Genomic DNA, 23,500 nt, shown 5'->3' on the forward strand with positions numbered 1-23,500 from the left:
ACCCTGGGGCGCCTGGGTGGCTCAGTGGGTTAAGCCGCTGCCTTCGGCTCAGGTCGTGATCTCAGGGTCCTGGGATCGAGTCCCGCATTGGGCTCTCTGCTCAGCAGGGAGCCTGCTTCCCTCTCTCTCTCTCTGCCTGCCTCTCCGACTACTTGTGATTTCTCTCTGTCAAATAAATAAATAAAATCTTTAAAAAAAAAAAAATAAATAAATAACCACAGATGATATAGGTACAATCCTGCTGCCTGGAGACCACCACTGTTAACATGACGGTCATCAGGTTACAAAGGATTCTCACTTGTCTCATTTCCAATTATTGTACTATTTCACAAAACCAAGTATTACTTTAATAATCAGCCAGAATATATATATTTCTCAGCAAGAATATACATCAAACAAACTGTATCATTATGTACACAAATGCACATATAAAACATGGTTGTTTTATATCCCCTTTTTTTTATTTTTTATTTTTTTTATATGCCCTTTAACCAACTGAGCCACCCAGACGTCCCTTTTTTTTTTTTTTTTTAATTTATTTATCAGAGAGAGAGAGGGAGAGAGAGCAAGCACAGGCAGACAGAAAGACAGGCAGAGACAGAGGGAGAAGCAGGCTCCCTGCTGAGCAAGGAGCCCGATGTGGGACTCGATCCCAGGATGCTGGGATCATGACCTGAGCTGAAGTATATGCCCTTTAAAAAAACAACCTATATGTTTTCACGTAATATAAACGTGGCCATGTTTCCATGACAACCTGCCATTTTCCAAAGGCTGCTTGGCATTTCGGCGTGTGGATGGGCCATACCTTCTGTGAGGAACCTCTTACTGTTGGACATGTAGCCTGTTTCCATGTCATGACCATACACATCTATTCCGCCGCGGCCTCCCTTACACACACACACACACACACACACACACACACCGCACGCATTGAAGTGAACTGCCAACATGTGGTTCAGGCGGCGAGTGCGAAAGACCGCATGGGCTCAGCTGCATCCGTGTGGGTCTGATGGGCCGGCCTGAGTGATGTACTGCAGTGCCCAGACCCGGGAAAACATGGATTATAGATGCTTCCAGGCATCGACAGGGCAACAGGGAAAGTCCAAGCACTCTCTTCCCATGTTAGAGATGAGGAAGGGCAGCTAGGGTGGCGGCATCACCTGTGAGGCCACAGAGCCGGTGAAGGTCAGGGATGTCTGGTCCCCGCAACTCCAAGGCTGCAGGCTCTCCTTCCGGCCAGGGGTCCCCCAGCTTCTCCATTCCCCGAGGGCTTGGCACTCACTGATGCACTCGTCTACTCTTGGAACACTTCTGGAGGACTGCCAGGCACCAGGCCTCAGGCAAGGACCAGTAGGAAGCGCAAAGGTGACCCGCGGAGGTGCCAAGCCTGCAGACTACCGACCTGCCTGGAGCCACTACCCTACCTGACCCGTGGTGCACACAACCTTCCTGTTCTAGCCCTGTCCTGTGCTGAGAGGCCGAAGTGACTTGCCAGGGCCCACAGCGGGGAAGGGGCACTGCAGGACTCAGACTCGGACTGTGGGGCCTAGACACCTGCGACCTGTTGTGTTGAAATGTTTGAGAGAGATCTGCTACTACTGTTTACGACGACGCAGCGTGGGTAATATTAGCTGGCACCTAATACTTGCTCTGTGCCTACTCAAGCCAAGTGTGTCCCCGAACTGTCACAGTAACTTGACGGGCTTTGAGTCGTCCTCACCCAATGGGAACATCAAAACTCAGAGGTGAAGGGGTTCTATCTGGGTCATCCAGTCAGCCAGAGGGCACCCCAGGACCCCTTACCCTCCGCTGCTCTTCTCCTCTGCCCGTGGCCATAACACTTACTCTGTGTGTTTATGGCTCCTTTTCTCCCAGCAGTGTCAGCCCAGGGGGCAGGGACTGTCCTCTATGTGGTCAGGTATGTGCCCAGGGGGCCCAGACAGGCCTGGCGCACAGTAGGAGGCCATGACTCCGTGTTTCCGCAGGCCGGACTCTAATGTACCACAAGCCTCACCATCAAAGACAGATGACCAAAGGAGGCGGGTTATTTGGGGTGACGACCCCAGGAGGGAAGGGGGAGAGGACTGGGGCGGGGGGCGCGGGGGAGGGGCGGGGGGAGAAGGTCCACCCCGCCCGGCAGGAGGGACGCCTCGCACAGCCAGAGGGGACAGGAGGGAGGGGCAGAGGCGGGGCCCTTGCCCGGAGGGGGAGGCAGCCCTGGAACAGCGTTTTTCACCACCGCCTCCCCCTCCCCGGATCGCTTTCGCAGTTCGCATTTCCAAGGCCGGTCCCGGGTTATTTCGGTCGGAAACCTGATCCTTCGCGGGTTTATTTTAGCACCTTGGAGAACTCCCAGTGCCGCACCGATCCCGGCCGCACCCCGCCCGCCGCCGACGCCTCCGGGCGGCAGGGCAGGGGGCGCGGGGACCCGCGGAGCGGCACCCGCACCTGGGACCCCCACGCCCGCAGAGGCCGTGGGGCGCGACGGCGCACTGCCGGGTGCGGGGCCCGGGGTCTGTGCGCGCTCCGGCCGCTCCCTGACCTTGGGGCGCCGCGGAGCCGCCGCTCCCCAGCTGGGGCGCGATTGTGCGGGAGGGCAGGCCCCTTTTGGTGCCAGAACTGTGGCTCTGAAGGCTCCGCTGGGGAGGCCGGACCAGAGCGGCGGCGGCGAGGAGAGTCCCTACCCGGGACCCCCAGAGGGCGGCCTCCCTGGGAGCCAGGCTGGGAGAAGCAGCCCCAGCCACCCTCCGGTGACCTCCCTGTGGCCAGTGGAATCTCCATCCCGCAGGTTACCGCCCCCCCCCCCGAAAGAACATTCCACACCCCGCCCTGCACACACACGCACTCTTACATACACTCACGTTCAAAAATATGCTCAGCTCCACTCACCAGCACGCGCGCATCCGCAAATCCTGGGGGACAGAGGACACAAGACCCAAGCTCATAGACACACGCACAGGCCCAGGGACACACATGGGGACCAGCACGCTCCGACACCCACATGCTCCTACAGACATACCCTCACACAAGGCGCACACACTGTCATACGTGAACACACGCTTGCTCCAGACCCACACCACACAGCACTTAACGTTCATCACACACACACACACAACTGTCCCACATACACACACCCACACCATCACGCTCACACGTACACTCACACACTCTAACCTCCCCTACCACGCTTACTACACACACCATCGCACCCCTGCTTCCCCCTCCTGGAAGTGCTTTCTTCACTCTCCCTGCCCCAAGCTCAACACCGGACACCCACAAATCAAAACAATTCACTCGATATATCTCACTTATAGCAATCGATACTCACTCGTAAACATTTCAAGTATGAATTTGTATTTATATATTATTCATGTTAATTCATACCTCCATCCATCATTCCTGGATTTACCCTGGCATCTCTCTGACCCATGGGACCTAAGTGCCGTGGGGACCACGCCTGCTGTCTGTCCTGGCCCTGCCCGTGTCCCCAGCAACCCCTGAACGCCCAGCCAAGCACAGGGGTCCAGTCGATACTGGTGAAGGCAGGAGTCCAGTCGATACTGGTGAAGGCAGGCATGTGCAGATGGCGGAGGGTCCAGCTGAGAAGTCCCGAGCCTGACGTACCTTGGAAGCAATATGGTTCTGAATTTGTGGCCAGAAAGGCCTTTGCTTCCAGACCTGCAGCCCCCCAAAGCAGTTGGTCTTATGCCTCCCAGACGTTTCCCACCCCACGTCACTGTCTCTTCACAGAGAATGCCCTAGGTTCTAACGAGGGGGCCCTCTCTGGATGGCCTCGCGGGGCCCGTGTTCCCCATCTGTAGGGGAGGCCGTGGATCGGCCCTCTCTGAGATCCCATTCCTGCTCCCCGCAGAGATGGGGCGCATCAGTGATGTCAGGTGGGCCCTGCAGTGGGCTCCACCTCCTGGCCTCCCGATGGCTTTCGGTCCTGCCCACTGTTTCCTGAGTGGACATTCCAAGACTTACCACTGGCTTCCAGTCTGGTCCCAAACAGTTAAGGAGAGAACCTTGTTTCCCAGGGCAACAGAATTCCAACATTAACATTTCCATCTGCAGAACAAGAGCTTTTCCTTCCTGGGAAATGTCTTTCTAGTCCTATGATGACCGCACCCTTGGAGGCCATGATCTCTTGAAGGACCAGTGTCGGCCTTGAGATGCAGGTTGGCTGATGAGGGAGAGGGAGCCTGGAGACCAGCTCCGAAGGCCATGAAAACGAGGTCCCGACAACATCCGGGATGCCAGGGACAGCTCCTGTTCCCTTGAATCGCCAGCCTCCGGGTCTTAGAGCCGGGCTGCTGGGGGCAATCCACACCTCCACCCTCCCCGGGCCTCAGTGTCTTGGCTACAGAATGGCGCGGTGAAGCCAGCTGGTGGGCTGACCGTGGTGGGCCTGGAGGGGAACTGTACGACGGCTTACAGGGGTGCTCGGTGAGAAGCTGCCTCCAGCTCTCTCCGCAGACCTTGAAGGACTCTCAGCTTGTTTGAGCTGCGTGTGAAAATCAGCCAGGCTGGGCCATGTGGTTCTGATCCCGGCTTTGTTGTACGGATGGTTCTCCGTGACCTCTCTGGGCCAATGTGGCCAGAATGGAGGGTACGCTGTCCTCCCACTGAGCATACTTTGAGTCCCCAAGTTGCCACACTGGGGAGTTCATCTCTTGGCTGGGGTTAGGGCTGTCCAGTCTCTCCTCTTTCTCATTCATTGGTGACTTTCCCGAGGGTTCTAGGGAGACTGAGATCTGGGGGAGGGGGAAAGGTCTGCGGGGGACACTATGAGTGTCCCTATGCTGTTGGGCGTGTTACCACCAGATGTCCTCTTCTGCGCTTCATACATGTGTGGACGGATCCTGGGCCTTCCCCAGATGCTGAGGCAGCTGTAGGCCTGTGCCCGACACCCACGGAGCTCCAGAAAATGCTGAGCGGGAGGAAGACTGAGCTGGGAGGTAGAAGGACCAACAGGGCCCAAGAGCTGGGGAAGCAGCCAGAGCCTTGACTGGCCCAGCAGGACTGGGACAGGGCGCGTGCAAGAGCCCAGGCTACGGAGACCCTCTCTTGGTCAGGGCTGGCCTGTGGGGAGCACTCTTCAGCTCAGAGCCTGTGACCAGGCCCACGGACACCGCCATAGCCCTCCGTCCACAAAACTGGCCTTCAACTAGCCCAGGACAAGGTACTGCACGGGGTATGCCGTGCAGGGAGGCATCTACGGGGCTGAGGTTAAGTGGGAGGGGGCTTCTGTTTTGCAAGAGTCCTCACCCTGGGGGCACCTGAGCACCCTTTCCAGTGGGACTCACTAGGGACAGGGGTTACTAGGGGACAGTTCCATCCCATTCAGAGGGGTTGGCCGCAGCTAGCAAGGGCAGCGCCCCTGGAGGAAGGAACGGAGAGAGGGCTTTGGCCAGATGTGGCTGGGGATCCAGACTCTGAAAAGGTCCTGTCCCCAGATCCCTGGGTCTGTCTGTATAGCCCACCTTCAGGTGTCAGGGGTCATTCAGGCAGCACCATCTCTAGGGGTGTGGCTATTCAGTGACAAGGTTAAGGCTCTGGCCTCTGTCCTTTTCACATCAAATGAGAAAAATGTGCAGCCTGGCATGAGTTCACAGAGCAAGCGACCGTGTCCTTGTCGCCAGGATGGCATCTGTGACTTCAGGGAACACCCTGGCCGGTGGGGGTTGCTCTGTTCCAGGCACTGGGGGTGATGGGGGTTGGGAGATGAGACAGACATCCCCACACGTTAACATCTTACCTATATAGAAACTGAACATTATAACAGTTATCTGAGGGCAAAGGTGGTGTCGCAGGCCCTGGTGAGTTCCAGAAGAGCAGAATGCTTTGGGGGAGCCATGATGTCACAGCAGGGAGAGGCCACCTTGGGTTATGGGGCCAGGGAAGTCTTCTTCATCAAACTGGACATTTACACGGGGTCTTTGGGAGACCTGTGCTGTCTGGGCTGCTCCTCTGTAGCAGGAAACAGGTCATGAGGGCCACCTTCCCTTCTTCTCAGTGTGCAGGACTAGAAATAAGGCACCTGTGGCCTAAGCTGGCATTGGCATGCGATGGTCCCTCTACCCGGCTGATTATCCCTCAAAGAAGAGACCTCAGAGGGGCCGGAACCCTCCCTCTCCAGCTCCTGCCCTCACGGGCACTCAAAATGTTCTAACGGGACACTGGCCGGAAGGGCCTGCTTCCCCAGTGGGCTGTGGGTACCTTTGGAAGTCAGAGTCATGGGGGCAGGGCAGGGGCAGAGTGCGGCTCTAAGTGGCTGCCAGGTTTTCTGATGTCACAAACCACCTGGCCTTTCCCTGGGGGAGTAAACTGCAAGGTGGGGGTGGGGCTGGTGGTTTGCAGCAGCTCAGAGAGGTTCACGGGACTCTCCAGGGTCAACCCCCCCTTGAACCTGGGCACTCAGATGGCTGGGGTCCCAGTATCAGCTGGGACACCTGCTGGGGTGGGGCCTCGGGCAAGTCTCTGGGGTCTCCCAGCTTTGAATTCCTGCTCTGTGAAGCACCCATAATAGACCTCCCTCCCCAGGGGTGGCTGAGGGCAGAGGAAATGATGAAGCACTTTATCCCAGCAGGGGCCCAACGGGCCTGACCACCTGTCTGAGCGCCAAGAGGCTCGGTCCTAGGAATCCTGTCCCCGGACTTCTCCCCTAAGCTTCCCAGCCCTGGGGCCTCCCAGGGTCCCTGTACTGTTCCCACCCAGCCATGGCCCCACCATGGCCAGGAATACCACGAGCTGCAACCCTCCTCCCCAGGGAGGCTGCCCAGCTCCAAGGGCAGAGGAGCCCACCTGGACCCGACAGAAGCCGAACTACACTACCCAGAATTCCTGGGGCTAGCCAGAAAGGAAATGTCGTTTCTGCAAGGAGAGGCTTAGCTCCCCACAAGCTGCAGGAGGAGAGAGAGGGGAGGGGAGCCGGGGAGAGGGTTAGCAGGGGGAGGGCGGGCTGTGTGCGGGGAGCGAGGGTGGAGAGCTGGGCGGGCGGCGAGGAGGAGGCGGCGCCCGCCCGCCGCCGCCTGCGGACCTGCATCCCCGCGGGGCCGGCGAGCGGGCGGCGGTCCGTGCGTGCGCTGCGCTCCGGCCGCGGCTGCGGCGGACGCGGGGCCAGGTCGGCGCAGGGGCTGAGTTTCTGCAAAGTTTGACCTGGTTGCCTTTCCGATGCTGCAGCAGAGCGAGGCAGCGCGGGGCGCGCCAGGCGGCTGCGGCGCGGTGGCGGGTATGAGCGGCGACAGCGCGCTCACAATGATCATAAAATAAAGCGGACGCACGGGGTGGGGGCGAGAGAGCCCCGAGCCTCACCCCTCCGCCCCCGGCCACCCCTCCCCGCCCCGCGCAGCCCCGAGCTAGGAGGCGGCGGGGGCCGGGGGCGCCCACGGCCGCCCCGGACCCCAGTAGAGCCAAAGGACACTGCCCGGGGGAGGGGGGAACGCCCCGAGGACGTACCCGCGGCGGGGGTCAGGGGCGTCCGGAGGGCGGCGTCCGGGGCACGCGGAGCGGCCGGAGGGGCAGGTGAGTCGGTGGCGCCGCCCGGGTGGGGGCGTGCGCGCCAAAGTTCCCCGGCGGCGGCGAGCGCGCCCGACGCGCGGGGGGCCTAGGGCCGCTCGGGGCTGGCGAGGGTGGGGACGGAGGCGACTGACGCGGCGAGGCTGGGGCACTGCGCCCTCCGGGGTCGGGGGATCCCGGTTAGGGAAGGGGCGCACGCACGATCACACCGGCCTGCGGAGTGACACTGCGCGCCTCCCCGGGGGCCGGAGGGACCCGGCAGGGGAAGGGGCTCGGGCGCCGGGGGCAGTGCCAGGGCCGGCGAGTCCACGCGGCCCACTGCGGTGCCGGCCGGTCGCCCTCCCCCGCCACCCCACGCCACCCGCGGGCCGGGAGGGTGTCAGCGGAGATGTCACGGGCGGCGATTATTCGCTGGTGCGCGCGGTCGTGCAGCCGCCACTGACGGGGCGGGCAGGGAGGGGGGGCGCCGCCTCCGGGGAGACCGCCCAGAGCTGCGCCGTCAGCGCCGCAGCCCGCGCCCCGCGCACACGCGTCGCCGCCTCGCGCGCCCCCCGCAGCAAAGTTCGGCTCAACTTTGAGGCGGGCCCTGACGTCCTGTCTCCTCCACCCCCCCACCAGGTCCTCGGGGGCCGCGGCGAGCCAGGCGGCGGCCCGAGCGCAGCCCCGGAGCCCCGCGCGGCGGCGGGCGGCGGCGGCGGCGGGGGGACGCGGCGCGCCCGCGTGGGGGCGTCGGCCCGCGCCCGCGAGTGGGCGCCGACCGGGACCCGCGCCGCGCTCCTCGGGGACCCCGCGGGCGGCCGGAGCCCGGCGCTCGCCTCCTGGAAGCCGCGGGTCGGCGCTCGCCCCCGAGGGCGCCCCGGCCTCCGCGCTCGAACAGAAACTGCTCTTCCATTGATCCGGCCCCGTTGGGCGAGCGGCCGGTGCGTGTGGCCCGCGCGAGCGCGTGCGGAAGGCAGAAGGGCAGGAAGCCGGACTTCTGCAGCGAGCGGGGCCGCACCGCGCAGGGGACGAGCCTTCCTCTTTGATGTGTCTGCCGGCCTCCGCCTTCTTCGCCCCAAGACTTCAGGAGCGTCTCGGAGCTGCGTTCCCCGCGTGTGAGGCACGGAAGGGCTGCATGTCTGAACAACATGATTGTCCATTAGCCTCCAAACTTTCCTTTTTTTAACCCAAAGAATATCGGTGATTTTTGTCCACTGCTAGCAGAAGAGAGAACCCAGGGCTCTTGAAATGCAGCAAAATCCTTATTTATAAACGGGCCGGAGAGAGTGATATGCAAAGACCCTGTACTCAGTGAATTTTCTATCCTATGGATATCGGTCTTGAGATTTGAGGTCGGAGAGCAGTACCGTCTGCACTGGGTCGGGCCGCCTCCATCCTTTCAATGCCCAGTTTCCTCTGGGACTGCTGGCCCTCCCTGGAGATCCGAGCGGTACTGTGTGCCATGGGCTGTATTCAGAGCATCGGGGGCAAAGCCAGAGTCTTCCGGGAAGGTATCACCGTGATCGATGTGAAAGCCTCGATCGACCCCATCCCCACCAGCATCGACGAGTCCTCCAGCGTGGTGCTCCGCTACCGGACACCCCACTTCCGTGCCTCAGCCCAGGTGGTCATGCCGCCCATCCCCAAGAAAGAGACCTGGATCGTGGGCTGGATTCAGGCGTGCAGCCACATGGAGTTCTACAACCAGTACGGGGAGCAGGGCATGTGAGTACGGCCCGGGGCGGGTGCTGGGGGTGCGGCTCAGGCTGGGGAGCTTGGGGGTCTGGGGTGGGAGCTGGGGCCAGAGGGGAAGCTTCAGGCAGGTACAGAAGCGGCCTCTGAGTCCTCCCTCTTGGCCTGGTGCTCTCAACGGCTTGCCTGTCGATTTGGGTTGGGGTCATGGCTCTGGGACCTTTCCTCCCTGTGTCACCGGCCCCTGGGGTTCCTGTGTCGTTGCCTGTAAGAGGCCCATTTGTAGAGGCGCATTCCACCAGGCGTCTCTTTGGCAAATCTGACAAGCGTGCTGTCCCGGCGCCATGAGAAAGGCTGAGGCTTGCCGCCCCCCACCCCCCCGGCTCAGGCCTCCTTGGGAGGCACCTGTGGCCCATACTCTGGAGGGGAATGGGGCCCTTGGATGCCTCCGTGGTTATTTGTATCGAGCTTTGTGCTGGGCTTGAACTTGTCTCTGCAGTGTTTTCAGAGGTGCGTGAGGGCCTGGGGGAAGGCTTTGCAGTTCCTACGGTGTTTTGTTGGAGAGGATGGCTAGTTTTAGAAACCTAGTTTGCTTCATGGAGTAGCGTGTTTCTCTCCTCGAGGCAGAAGGCCGCTGTATGTAGACATCCCCTGTCAGTGTCCCGAAGGCTCCAGAGGGGCCCTAACATTGGCTGCTTCTCTCCAGCTTGGTCTCCAGAATGTTCCCAGGACAATGCACGTCTTGGTGCGGGCCACGCGGAACCTGGGTCTACTTTTCTGCTCTGTTCTCTGGCCGCAGAGATGGTCATCCCCATTCTGGAAAGAGTACCAGTAGAAAGGAAACCAACTCAGCTTTCAGGGCCGCCCTGAGATACGGCGGTGAAAATAGCTCTTTCGGAGCACGAGGTCCCTCAGAGGGAGCTAGGCAGGCCCTGAGGGCAGCCTGCCACCCCGCGCACCCTGCTTCCCAGTTCTGCCAGGGAGGAGCGGAGCAGGGGGGTCCCTGGGGGTTGGACCTTTTTGCTGATTTCAGGACATCCTGGCACACAACCCCCCGCCAAAATTAGAGGGGGTGAGGAGGGGATGGAGGGTGGTGGGACCCCGGATCTTGTCGCTTTTCCACTGAACAACTCCCGGGGCATCCCTGAAGTTGGAAGGGAGACAGGAGGAAGGTGGCAAAGGGTGGGGGGGGGGGGGGGCCGGGGCCCCCCCAAGGGGGGGGGGGGGGGGCACGTTCCTCCGTCAAACTGATGTCTACACCCGAAGCCTTTTGATTCTCAAAAGTGGCTGTTAACCAAGGCAGGGCGCTGACTTCCCACGGCAAGGAGGGAAACATTCTTAGCTCCTCGGTGTGGACTCTCCTAGGAAGCCTTAAACCGGAAGTCTTCTGGGACTTTGTAAAGGGTCTGGGAGGACGGACAAGACACAGGTTTTTCTAGGGGTTTTAGGGAAAGCCTGTCTTCTTCCTTGGAAGTGGAGGGGAAGGCAGAGGGACTCGCGGAACGTGGGAAGGTGAGAGTGCCAGGAGGGAGGACTTGCGGGAGGACCGGGGCGCTGAGTTGAGGCCGACACCACGGTGTGCTGCGGGGAGGGGCCGGCCTGGCTGGGGTCCGCCTCCCGGTGTGTGCGCAAGGCCTGGAAGCCTCCCTCTGGTGGCTCCTCGTCCTTCTAGGCACTATTGCTGGAGGCAGGCCTGAGGCCGGAGACCCGAGCTGACTTAACCTTTCCGTGCCAGTCCTTGCTTCCTGGTTAGAAGCGCCCGGTGCACACCTAGCTGCGGTCGAGCGGGCCTGGGCGGGAGTCCAGGCTCTGCACTTTCCAGGCTGTGATCTGAGCCACTCTGGCCCTCGGTTTCCTTGTCTGCAAACCGGGCGGGTCACAGTCCTTGCCCCGCAGCTTACTGCGAGAATCACGGGAGGTGACGTTTGTCGAGCGGTCGGCACGGTGCCAGGCCCAGGGTTGTTGTCTTTGACATTGTTACCGTGACCATCCTCTCCGCTGCGGGGCTGCGCCCGCGGAGAACCGCGGCCGAGGCTGCAGAATTCAGAGTGATGCAGACTTCCCGCGGTCCCGAAGTTTCTCCTGAGCCCAGGTCTCCGTCTTTTACACAGCGCCCACTCCCTGACTTTTAAAAATTTAAAAATAGTGCAAGTCACGGATGATTTGCGTTTTCAGAGGTTGAAGGCCGTTTTCCTCGCTCTCCACTTGTTTCCCTTAGTATCCTCCCCTCCCTGGGGCACCTCTTACAGGATGGAGGGGGCCTGTGTCCCCTGCACCCATCCTCCCTGGGCCTGAACTCCCAGCTGGGGCACGACCAGCCCCACAGAGAAGGCAGAGCCTGTGTGCCGCAACCCCTCCTGCGCTCAGGCCCAGGGCCAGAACAGCCGACCACCCTGGCTCTGGGCCCTGGCTGGTCCCCTGGTGCTGTGTGTCAGCTGTTGGGATAGGGAAAGAAGTCCCCGCAGGCGGCTCTGAGGGCCCCGAGAGAGGACAGGTCTAGGTGACCGCCCTGTGGCTGTGACGCTGAGTTGGAAGCAGCCCCACTTAGGACTCACCGGCCGAATCGTATTAAAAAGTGGAATGACCGAGCGCGGGGCTCCTCTGATCCGTGGGCAGAGCTCTGTATTCGACCCGGGCGCTCTGGAAATGAGAAGGCCTCATTTAGAGAGAGCCCAGTGTCTGCTCCTTCTCCAGTGCAAACGGAAGCATTTTAGGTGCGATCTCTCCAACCCCAAAGGATGCTTTTTCGTCTTTTTGAGCCCCGTGACAATGCAGAAAGCGAGGGGTGGTCAGGAGGGACTGTGCAGAGACACGGGCGGGCCACAGCTGCCCCCGTCCTGTGCACTGTGGGGCGTGGGATGCTTCCCTAGACTCTGCCTACTTGGTGCCAGAGAATTCCGCCCCCGCCGGACGATCAAGCTGTCTGTGGACCTTGCCCGATGTCCCTGGGAGGGGTGCAGAGTCACCCCTGACCGAGAACCACTGGCCGAGACCCTCACAAGTGAATACTTCAAATGAAACCCACACTCTGGGCCTTCGTGGCCTGGGGTCAGAGCAGCCCAGCGGCAAAGGTCAAGGGTAGGGCTTCTGTCCCTTTACAAACGGGCTTGAATCCAAAATATTAATTCCAAATACTTAAGCAAAACCCAGAATACCCCTGCACGTTATCACTGCTTAAAATTAATCTCTAATCCGGGAGAACTTTTTAGAATGACACCCGGGTTTGAACCGTTTGAATTGGAACGCCTCAGTCGAACACCGACTCCTACGGACGGCAGCGTCTCTCCGTGCCAGCTTCGCAGGGTTCTATATGGTTTTCGACCCACCCACACTGCTTTAAAAGCCACCTCCCCCAAACTGTTGGAGACACCTGCCTCCACAGCCCCCTCCTCCACGATTCCTCAACCGCCACCTGTCAGCCAGCACAGCCTTCGACGTGACAAGTCACAATTTCTAGCCTGTGTGGGAGACGCTTTATGTTGTCCCCAGCTTGCCCTCCCCGGGGGCCCCCAGGGAAGCTGGGGCGTGGCTGAGGCCCAGGGCTGGTTGGGGGCTAGGGGAGGAAGAGCTCAAGAGAGAGGGTCTCTGTGGGCGGCCAGTGCTCCCTGCCCACGCCCTAGCCCAGCTGCGAACTTGGGGCCGGTCTCTTAACCTTTCTGAGCCTCTCTGTCCCCCTCTTTGAGATGGGGAGAAGGGTCCTTCCCTCGCCGGGTGTTGGGAGGAGATGCGCCGTAGGAGCTCAGCACAGTGCCTGGTGCATTCCACGTACCTGATCAGTGGCCCTGTCCGTGGCGGAGCTGCTACGAGTTCACTGGTGATCCTGCGGTCCCTGGCCGCGTCCGCAGAAAGATGGCTCTCGTAGAGCTGTGCTCTCTTCTGGGCTGGGTTTCGCAGACCCGCTTACAGCGTGGGAGCCTCGAGTGAGGAGACCTGCTGGCGGGGGTTGGGGGGTCTTTCCAGCCAGAGCATGCGATGGCACCTGCCGTCAGGGCTGCGGGAGGCTGGTGGGAAGGGGCCGGGCAGGGGTGGCGGGGCTGGGGACTGAGGCTTCAGGCGGAGGGGGGACGCTGGAGCTGGGCCATGTGCACACCCGTCCCGGCTCCCCTTCCTCTCTTTTCTCCCCAGGACCTCTTGGGGTCCTCGTTTTAGGATGAGGAAACCGCCTTTGACACAAGGGGGCTTGCTCTGCTCCAGTGGGGGACCACGTGGCCTCTTCCTGCAGCCGCGGGCCCCGCACAGAACAATCGAGGACGAAGCTTCCTCTCTGGGACCGGAAGGTGGCCTCCCCCATCTGCCGGGCCCTGGCGGAGGCGAGGGCGGCTCGGGTGGGAGAGGGAAGTCCTTGTTTCCAGGCTTTGGGGTGGGAGGAAGTGGCGGTGGCCGGGGGGGGGGGGGGCTGCCTGGCCCAAAGAGAGCTCCCCGTGGACCGGTCCTAGCCAAGCGACGGCTCCAACCCTCCCCTTCCGAGTCCCGAAAACAAAAGCCGGCTGCCCCCGGAGACGTGCACGGGGGGACCCAGCTGCCACAGTGATCGGGGAAATAACAAATTAAATCCGGAGATCCTTGGTTGTTTGCTGATCAGATCCAGGTAGAAACGAAACTGATCCCTAATGCCCCGTGTTGGGGTCGGTGGTGGGGGCGGGGTGGGGGTGGTGGCAAGTGGACGGCCTCACTCGCTGTTGGAGGGGCACGAGGTCGGCAGCTTCTGGAAGGTGGGTTTGGCTGGATCTCTGACAATTTCAAATATACGCGTCCTTCATGCAGTTCTGCTCGTGGAATTGGTCTTACAGAGACTTGGAGCACCTGGCCCGGTGCCTGACATATAGTAGGCGGACAAAAAAAAAAAAAATCTCCTGACCTAAAAAAAAAAAAAAAAAAAAAATTGCCAAACGATGAACGGAAGAGCCAGGGCGTAAGGATGTATACGAGGTTGAAAACGCCCACAAAGTGCCAGGAGCGGCTCCGGTGGCCGTCGGTGGGGAGGGCGAGCGTGGTCTGCCAACGCGGGTACTGCCCAGGAGGCCAGGCCGGGGGTGTCGCCACGGGGGAAACGGTCCTCGTGGGGCGTTTTCTTACAGAAGTTGTAAAATACGCAGGGCAGGAGCCAGCCCCACTTTGTTAAAAAGAAAACACTGTGAGTGGCGATGTGTGCTGCGTGTCTGTCCAGAGAAAGGTCTAGAAGGGTGTTTACCCAAGTGTAATGTGGGGAGTAACCTCAGGGAGGTGGGGGGAGGCATGGGAGACGCGGCGTTGGTTTCTTACTTCATACTCTTTTTGACTTTTTTTTTTTTTTTTTTTTAAGAAAAGCACCGCTTTTGGGGCACCTGGGTGGCTCAGTCAGTCAAGCGTCTGCCTTCAGCTCAGGTCATGGTCTCGGATGTCAGGCCCTGCTCAGTGGGGAATCTGCTTCTCTCTCCCCCTCTGCCCTGCTGGTGCTCTCTCTCGCTCTCAAATAAATAAATAAAATCTTAAAAAAAAAAAAATAGAGCACAGCTTTTGTAACTAAGAACTCAAATCAGACAGGCACTGTTGGTCCTTTCTGGGGGACCCGGGCTATGGCCTGGACACAGAGGGGGGCTGGGCCCCAGGAGGAGTGGGGTTTTTGTTTGGGGGAAACCCTAGGAGCAGGCAGGAAGGGGGGACTCCTCCAGACCCTTTGTTGGAGAGCAGGCGCTTGGAGGGAAGGGGCCAGCCCTGTGGGGGTCCTCGTGGGGCAGAAGTCAGGAAACTGGGCTCCTGGTTGCAAACTTTTACAGAATTTGAACTCTTTGCAAATGGTACGGAACTGTGAAATGTGTAAGACTGGGAGTGGGGGAAGATAAGGCCTGAGAGCCCGTGTGACCCATCTGAGGCCCGGAGACCAGCGTGGGCAGAAAAGCCTTGGTGCAGACAGCCCTCTTGCCCTCAAGCCTCAAATCCTTGTTTGTAAACGAGGCTCTCAGAGTGTCGGCCGGACATCAGTTGTGGGATGTGAAATAATATTTAAGTGAACTCGGTTAAGCCTAAGTATAACTTGGATGTAAAGCAACATAGTTATTTTAATGTATATCAGGGAAAAAAAATATATCTAGCCTACCCAACATGTTATTTTGGTGTGTTTCTTAGGAAAAACTCAATGTAGTTTTTAAAAAATGATGGATTTTAAGGAAAAAATTTGAGTGAATAATAATATAGGAGATTCGTGGACAGGATCGAGATGAACAGAGATGTGGAGTTTGGAAACTCGGCTCTGACGCTCAGGGCTGAGCCAGTCCAGTCTGGCTCTGGGGTCCAGAACTCAAAATGCGGCGGGAGCCCTGGGAGAGGTGGGGAGCCCCAGGGCACGAGGGGCCAGCCCTGCTGGGCCCAGGCTCACCGCCCCTACCTGGCACGGACCAGGGCTGTTCCTAGAGCCACGGGGAGCGGTGTGCTGCTGTCTTCCAAGGTCACACAAGGCTCAGGTCTCCCCTTCCCTCCCAAGATGCTGCCCTGGGCATCCCTGGGTGCCTTCACCCTCCACTGAGAGGCCTTTGCCTTGGGCCAGTCCAGGGTGATGCTCCCCAGCCCCCACCCCTGCCCCTCAGCACAGCACCCACCCCCGGCTCTAGGGAAGGCTTTTCTTTTCTTTTTTTTTTTTTTTTAAGATTTACTTATTGGAGAGAGAATGCACACATGACGGATGGGGAGGGGCAGAGGGAGAGAGAGGGGCTCCCTGCTGAGTGCAGAACCTGACGCGGGGCTCCATGCCAGGACCCTGCGATCATGACCTGAGCCGAATCCCAGAGTCAGATACTTACCGGATGGAGCCATGCAGGCGCCCCCACGGAAGGCTTTTCTATGACCCGTCAGACTCATGTTCTCCGGCAGTCATGGTGCTCAGAGCGCGTGTGTGTGTGCGCACGCCGGGCAGGGCTCTGTGCATGTGCACGTGTTGAGTGAGGGTCTGTTGGCAGCTGCTGGGGACCAGCTCACTGCAGCTGTGGGTCCCGGCCTGGTGGCCCTGTGGTTGCGTCACCTTGAGCGAGGGGTCTCCTGTCTCCAAGCCTCTTCCATCAAGTGCCCCTGGTCTTGGCCCCAGGGTAGTTGAGGAGAAGCACTGCATTGACCTGTATACACGGGGGACAGGCGTGGGGAACATGACCGCTGTTGCCGGCATGGCCTGTGCTGGGAGGGGTTGTTTCAGGGGCACCTGCTCTGGGTGAGACAGTGCACAAGCAGGAGCGCCTGGGGGTTGGTTCTGGAGCCTGGGGAGGGCGTGGATGTGCGTGCACTCCACCGGGAGGGGTCCTGAGCTTTGACTACATCGGCTTTAAGGGCCATGAGGAGTCATGGCAGGTTTATCAGGGTTGCAGGCAGGGATGGTGTGAGCAGATTTATGTTTTTAGAAGATCACGTAGGCTCCTGGGGAATACTGTAGGAGGCAGGAGTAGAGGCTGGGAGACCTAGGCGGAGGTCCTGGCCAGCGTGAAGGCAAAAGGAAGGGGGACGTTCAGAGGTGAGAGGGAGAGTCAAGGATGGTGCCAGGTGGCCAGAGGATGTGGGGCCCTCCAGTGGCAGGTGCTCTGCAAACACTGATAATGGGTGCTCTGCAAACGTTTGGTGAATTGATGGATGGGGCGTGAAGGAAGCTGAGGAGTCTGATTCAGATGTGATTTGAGGGGATCCCAGAGGGTTCCAAAGTCCAGCTTCAAGCCTGGACTAGCCTGCTGTCCTTTGGATTCACACACTTACGAGGACGAGGGCAGGTATGTGACAGGTGGCACCAGGGCAGTTTCCTGGTGTGCAGACTGCATGGCTGCCCTGGGCCCATGATCTGGAATGCCCCGCGCACGGTTCAGTGCTCTGCTGATGCCATGTTGAAATTCTTCCATTTTTGAACAGGAGATCTTGAGTTTTGCTTGTACTGGGTCCCACACGTTCTCTGGCTGGTCATGCCCTGAAGACCAGCAGAAGCCAGTGAACTGATCAAGGGGGTAGACACAAGGGAGACCAGTGTCTTCTGCTCGTGTGCGAACGTGGACACGGGCCTGTCCACAAGATGTCTCTACTCCCAATCGACACGGGCCTGTCCACAAGATGTCTCTACTCCCAGTCGACCCACTGGCCAGGCACTTGTGTGCTCGAGCGGTCCTGGGAGGCCGGCTTGCCCCTTGCAGTGGCCTCCCTACGGCATCTCTGCTGTGCAGAAAGGAAGAGGTTCAGCATGTGCAGGGCTGGGGTCCCAGCCTGCCCCTCCGTGCCGTGGAGGAAAGAGCTGAGGGTCTGCCACGAAGTCCAAGGTCATTCCAGAGCAAACGGAATCTCAGAGGAGACAGTGACTGCATGGAGTTCGTTCCCTTCGGAGAATGTGTCATCCCCAAACTGTAACTGGGGTCAGAGAGCTTCAGGTCAGTCAGGGCCGCACACCTCTGAACGCCTCCTGCACATGGCTTCCAGGAGCTTCCATGTACTGCCCTGTAGAGTGACTCGCTTAAGAATCAAAAAAAATCTTGCAAGGTGGGGAGGATTATCCACAGTTGACTGATGGGAAAACGGATGATCGGAGATTTGTACCAATCAGAGCTGGTGGCTGGACTGAGGCTGGGTCCAGGCTGGTCTGCGTCTCCCGGAAGTTCCCTTCCACCACCTGGCGAGGGGGAGGGGCGGGGACCGGGACCCCGGGCAGTCCGTGCTGGCCTCTGATGATTTGAAGGCAGATGCCCCAGGACTTGGTTCTGAGTAATAGCTCACATGAGACACGGCTGTCTGTCAGCTCACGAGGACTGTCACCTGCCCGTGACTGAGCCACGGCGGGCATCTGGGGGTGGGAGGGGGAAGCAAATCTGAGGCTGGGCGAAGGGGCCATTCTGCTGCCGAGTCCCCCTCCCTCGAAACAAGCCAGCTCTTGGGCAGTGAAAGGGGACCATGGAAGAGAAAAGATCCTTTTGCAAATTTACTCTCTCCTTTTTAATTATGATTATGATTGATTATGATCAAGTAGGCCCCACATAGAGCCCAACTTGAGGCTTGAACTTAGGACCCTGAGATCAAGACCTAAGCTGAGGTCAAGAGTCAGATGCTGTACTGTCTGAACCAAGCAGCTGCCCTATTTTCTACCTTTGAAAACAACCCTTTTGCAAGCTGGTAGAGCCACCGTGAGAGGACAGAATGGGTGCCTTCCGGGCACCTGAGCACACGTGGGGCAAAGGCACGGGCTTCTGAGAAATCCAGGACAAGGACCGTAAACTCCTTCTCTGGCCCACGGTACCCACCTAAGAGGGGAGCTGGTAGCCCCAGGCCTGCTACCACCCACCCGCGGCTGCTGTGGCCTGGTGGCTCTTGGGGACTGATGGGGACCTCAGAAATGGGAGGTCGTCTGAGCTGCTGCCCTAGTTCCCTGGGACTTTGATGAGCTCAGGGCCCCAGGCAGGAGGTGGCCTAGTAGGCAGGTGTTACCCTAATTTGTGACTTTTTCAGTGGAATAAACTCAAAACAGAAGGGAAGTAAACAGGAAAATTAGCAACATCGCATTCCTATTCATCCCTCCCGGAGTGGCCCCAAATTTGCTAACGGCTGACATTAAATGACACGTTTGGGTAGAGGAGGGCTTCTCTTTATAACGAGAAGCCACACCTAACGATATCGGCCATTTCCCCCGTTTTTGAGTTCAGTGGCATTAGGCACATCCACATCGTTGTGCGTCTGTTTCCAGAACTTTTCCGTCTTCTCTGCCTGGAACGCTGTGTCCGTGAAACGCTGACTCCCTGCCCCTCCCTCTGGCAATCGCTGTTCTGCTTTCTGTTTCTATGAATTTGACCACACTAGGGGCCTCCTACACGTGGAATCATATAGTATTTACCGGTTTGTGTCTGACTCAGTTTACCCAGGATGATGTCTTCAGGGTTTATCTATGTTGCAACACTTCCTTTTTAGGGCTGAGTAATAGTCCAGCATGTGGATGGACCCCATTTTGTTTATCGATTCTCCTGCCGAGGGACACGTGGGTCTCTCATCTTTTGGCCACAGCGAATGATCCTGCTGTGAACGGGAGTGCATTTTGTACCGTATCAAGTACTGTATCCCGGGGGGGCGCTGCTGGCTTACCCCGTTGTGCAGAAATCTGGGGGCGGAGGGTCCTGAGCTTCGGTATTACAGGTGCTCAGGTGAAAACGGCACTGGATGAAGTCAGGCTGCCTGGGTCCCAGGCCCCACTGCCGGGGAAAAAGCCCCCTGGCCCTGGCTTCGCTGTCTTTATCTGTCTGGCGGGATGGACACGATTGTTGATGAGTGTCCAAGGTAGGGGCTCCCCGGGTGCCACTGTGCCCCCAGCCACATGGGAAACAGGCTGGTGTCCTCTTCTGTCTGAGGGGTATTACAGCAACATTATGATGACTAGTTGGAGAGGATGCAGGAGAACAGGATGTGGCTTTGAAGCGGGCTGTGTCTGGGGGAGCCCAGATGTTGATGGTGGATGTCTGTGCATCGCCTGTCCCTGTGCCCCCACCCCAGGGGGCGGGGGGACGCAGCCTCGTGCGTGGCTGATTGAGTGAACTGGCCTTCCTGTCCTCAGGTCCAGCTGGGAGCTCCCGGACCTCCAGGAGGGCAAGATCGAGGCCATCAGTGACTCAGACGGGGTGAACTACCCTTGGTACGGCAACACCACGGAGACGTGCACCATCGTGGGCCCCACCAAGAGAGACTCCAAGTTCATCATCAGCATGAACGACAACTTCTATCCCAGCGTCACGTGGGCCGTGCCTGTCAGTGAGAGCAACGTGGCCAAGCTGACCAACATCTACCGGGACCAGAGCTTCACCACGTGGCTGGTGGCCACCAACACCTCGACCAATGACATGATCATCTTACAGACGCTGCACTGGCGCATGCAGCTGAGCATCGAGGTGAACCCCAACCGGCCCCTGGGCCAGCGCGCCAGGCTGCGGGAGCCCATCGCCCAGGACCAGCCCAAAATCCTGAGCAAGAACGAGCCGATACCGCCCAGCGCCCTGGTCAAGCCCAATGCCAACGACGCTCAGGTCCTCATGTGGCGGCCCAAGTACGGGCAGCCGCTGGTGGTGATCCCACCCAAGCACCGGTAACAGCCAGGGCGCCCCGCGAGGCCAGACGCAAATAATAACCCCGCTCCAAGCACACCCACGGACTCTGCAGTCATTCAGCAAAATGCAACCACTCTACCTTCTCGAGCGGGCGGATCTCACTGTGCACATGCCCCAGGATGGCTCCCCCAGCCTTCCTGGCACCTGCTTCCTCTCGGGGAGGGGGAGGCCCGGCTGGGACACCCAACCCCACGTCCCCCCCCTTCACCTTGGGTCTCCTTTCCTGGCAGTTTCAGTCATTCACTTGCGAGACTCCCGAAACAACTGCTTTTTCAGTTCTTCTTCTTCTTCTTTTTTTTAAACACCTCTTTTACGAGGTTCAGGGGCAGGAGACGGTGGAGCTGGTCACGGCCCTGACTGGCGGCTCCTGCTGGTCTGTGAGCGGTGGCCCCTATGGCAGCTCCCCACGTCGTCCTCCGTGACGCGGCCTTACGTAGACTTGCTTTGCCAAACTTTTGCCTTAAGCTGAATTTCAAGGAAAAAGCCCAAACCAGACAAAGAAAGCAGGATCTCTCTTCTACTGACGGCTCATCTTCTGCTAGAGGCGAGGGAGGGGGCAGGGCAGGGAGGAGAGAGAGCCTCCCGGGCCCTTGTCGGGCTGTCTTGACAGAGGGGCGGGGGACAGACTTAGACCTCAAACCAGCTGCCCATTCTTTCCTTCCAGCAGAAACGCAACCAGAAGCCAGACCGACCACCTAAGGAGCCCCTTCTCTCAGGCTCGGGTGGCAAGCCCCGTCCCCACCCCTGGGAGAAGGTCCCTGCGCTCCCCCCACGGGCGGGGTCTGCTGGGGCCGCGTGCTCCCCTCTTCCGGCAGCCTTAACTTGCCTGGGGCGGATCTGGGCGGAGAGAGGGAGGGTTGAGCCCTGGGCTCTGCCATCTCAGCACCCCCCAGCTCCGCAGGCACATCTAAGTGTTGTGCTGCTTTGCCTTTTCTGTCCCCGCTGGCCCCAGACGCCTGGAGGACCCGCCACCTTGAGCCAGATTTAGTTCGAAGATAAGCGAGGCAGGCAGCTTCCCTCCTGGCTCCTTCTCAGGGGTGCCCCTCCCAGGCGCTTTGGGAGAAGCTGCAGGTGGGCTCTGGGTGCCAGTGTTGGACTGGAGGTGGGGGGAAGCTGCCCAGGGGCGGCACCCAAGGATAGGTGGTCTTGGTTCTGGGGAGGCCGGGGAGGCCATCAGGCGGTTGCCCCCTGCTGCTTATCCTCAAGGAAGAAAACCAGGGCCTTAGGTTGACGGGGGTGACATGGGGCCATGGTTGACAGGCATTGGGGCCGCTCTGGAGGCTGGTTGGGACAGTGAGGTCAGTCTGGAGGGCCACCGTCCCTCAGGTCCAGGGCCCTCCAGGGTCCGAGGATGGTCCTGAGTGACCCCAAGCTTTCTTGGTAATGTCTGCCTTGGAGGCTGCTTGTAGGAGCTGCGGGGGACCCCCCCCCCCTTCAAGCTTGCCAACCCCCACAGCTACTGCACCCGGCTCTGCACTCAAACTAGTATGACCCAAGCACAGAAAACCGTCAGAAAAGAAAAATAATTCATTTCTGCTGCAGATGAGCCACTTGTTAGGAGTCCCGGGGACAGCGTGGGAGGCTGCGGGGCACCTTGCTCTTGTACTTACTCCGGGGGTGCTCAATGTCCCGCGTGTCTCCCACGCGCCGCTCCTGACAGCAGGCCCACGGCTATCCTGGGACAGCTGGACCCGAAGCAGGCATGTGGCGCCAGCGTGCTGCTTGGGGAACCCCTTTGTCAGGTGCAGGGCCTTGCCCCTGGAAACTGTCTGTTCCCCTTGGTGTGTACGGAGACCCTGTCACCCAGAGAGGCCACAGCCTCGAGTGAGGGGGACGATGGGTCCCAGCTCTACCTCTGGGGAAGGGCCGGTGGGGGTCAGGCTGACGGCGTCCCGCTGCCGTGGACAGGACCTGGCCTCCTAAGGGAGCGGCCCTTCCCTGCACTCAGGTCTTTCTTGCACTAAAAAAAAAGGAGGAAGGGCCCTGGGCGAGGGGTCAGGAGGCTGGGGTTCGGGTGCTGGGCTGGGTCGTCTCACTGTGCGAGGAGCGGGTGCAGGAGAGGACAGTAGGAGTGGTCCTGAGCTGTCGGGGGCAGAGTCCCCCCCCGCCCCCGAGACCTACCTGCTGCGTGTGAGCAAGCTCTCCTGCCCGGGACCACGGCTGTGCCCACGGGGAGGGGGCAAAGCTGCTCTGGCTGCCTCCCTGGGCCTACCGCATGCCTGGGCCCCCGCTCGCCTTGCTCCTTGATTCACCCTACCCCTCCGGCACCCCAATCTGTCCTTCCTGGCCTTTCTGAAGACGGGGCTGGAAAGACCCTGGAGAGGCCAAAGGTCCGGCCAAGGACCTTGGGTCTGGTCCCTGGGCCTCCTCCCTGTCAGGAGCACAGACCCCAGGCTTCTCCTCTGGGTCCCCAGTCCCTGTGGTGTCCCCCTCCCCTGGCGTGGACACACTCCCCCAGCAATAAGGACCGTCTGCGGCCGTGGAGAGTACTGTGAAAACAAACCAATGCACTTACCAGGAGCCACGAGACTCTTGAAGAACATGTAAAACCTTTTTAAAAAAGAAACAACAAATATTCACAAAGAGAAATAAAATGTAATTTTAAAGTAGGCCTGCCTAGGCTCTGGATGTTTCTAAGGTGTTTCTGAAGTGGTGGCGCATGTGTGGCTTGGTGGCCCTGTGTTCTGGCCAAGGGAGCGAGCGTACTTGGAGGGGGGTGGCTTTGTTCACGCACCCTCTGCCGTCCGCGGCCCTGAGACCTCAAGTCCCTGCCAAGAGTGCCCCTGGCTAGTGCCCTGGTCGGAGGAGGGACGGCAGGCTTGAGCTGGAGGCCAGACTTGGGGGCAGCTTGGACTTTTGGCAAACAGGAGAAACCCATGTGACAAGGGGGAGTTAGCGTTCCGTTGGCCATGGGGCCACGAACCTGTCTTCACACGGGGAAACGGCTGTAGGACGGTGTCAGTCTAGAACATGGCCCGGTGCCCTGCCCTCGGCCAGGGGCTGACAAAAGTGGGTGGCGTGGAATTAGCGCCCTCGTAGGAAACACTTTCCTCTAATGAGAACTTTCTTATGGAAGGACGGGAGGTGGGAGGTGGGCCATGGAGTCAAGGCAACGTGCATGAGTCGGGTAAGACGCTGAGCCCCTCTGAGCCCCGTTTACGCTGTATGGACAGTGGGGATTCCCCAAGTCGCTGCCTCTTAGCTGACACGGTGAACACACGCTGTTCTGCTTGGTT

The 23,500-nt window shown here is 59.6% G+C and overlaps 1 protein-coding gene and 1 long non-coding RNA gene across 2 annotated transcripts; one reads left to right on the forward strand and one right to left on the reverse strand.

Annotated features, from left to right (window-relative positions):
- Nucleotides 1-8,255: 8,255 nt before the first annotated feature.
- FAM78A (family with sequence similarity 78 member A) lies at nt 8,256-22,885 on the forward strand. The gene is made up of 2 exons (XM_059410514.1): nt 8,256-9,222; nt 19,718-22,885. Exons 1-2 carry the CDS (start codon nt 8,900-8,902, stop codon nt 20,244-20,246), a joined length of 852 nt encoding a protein of 283 aa, XP_059266497.1. The 5' UTR covers nt 8,256-8,899; the 3' UTR covers nt 20,247-22,885.
- On the reverse strand, nt 10,405-13,721 carry LOC132024319 (uncharacterized). Its single transcript, XR_009406226.1, has 3 exons — nt 12,959-13,721; nt 11,745-11,829; nt 10,405-11,314 (listed from the first exon to the last, which is right to left on the reverse strand). It is a non-coding gene; the product is annotated as an uncharacterized LOC132024319 (long non-coding RNA).
- Nucleotides 22,886-23,500: the final 615 nt, after the last annotated feature.

The sequence above is a fragment of the Mustela nigripes genome, chromosome 9 (assembly GCF_022355385.1).
Source record: "Mustela nigripes isolate SB6536 chromosome 9, MUSNIG.SB6536, whole genome shotgun sequence".
NCBI classification, from domain to species: Eukaryota; Metazoa; Chordata; class Mammalia; order Carnivora; family Mustelidae; genus Mustela; species Mustela nigripes.

Coding starts and splice junctions, on each gene's coding strand:
- FAM78A (XM_059410514.1), top strand. CDS start 8,900: ATGCCCAGTTTCCTCTGGGACTGCTGGCCCTCCCTGGAGATCCGAGCG. Junction 9,223..19,717: donor CAGTACGGGGAGCAGGGCAT/GTGAGTACGGCC, acceptor TCCTGTCCTCAG/GTCCAGCTGGGAGCTCCCGG.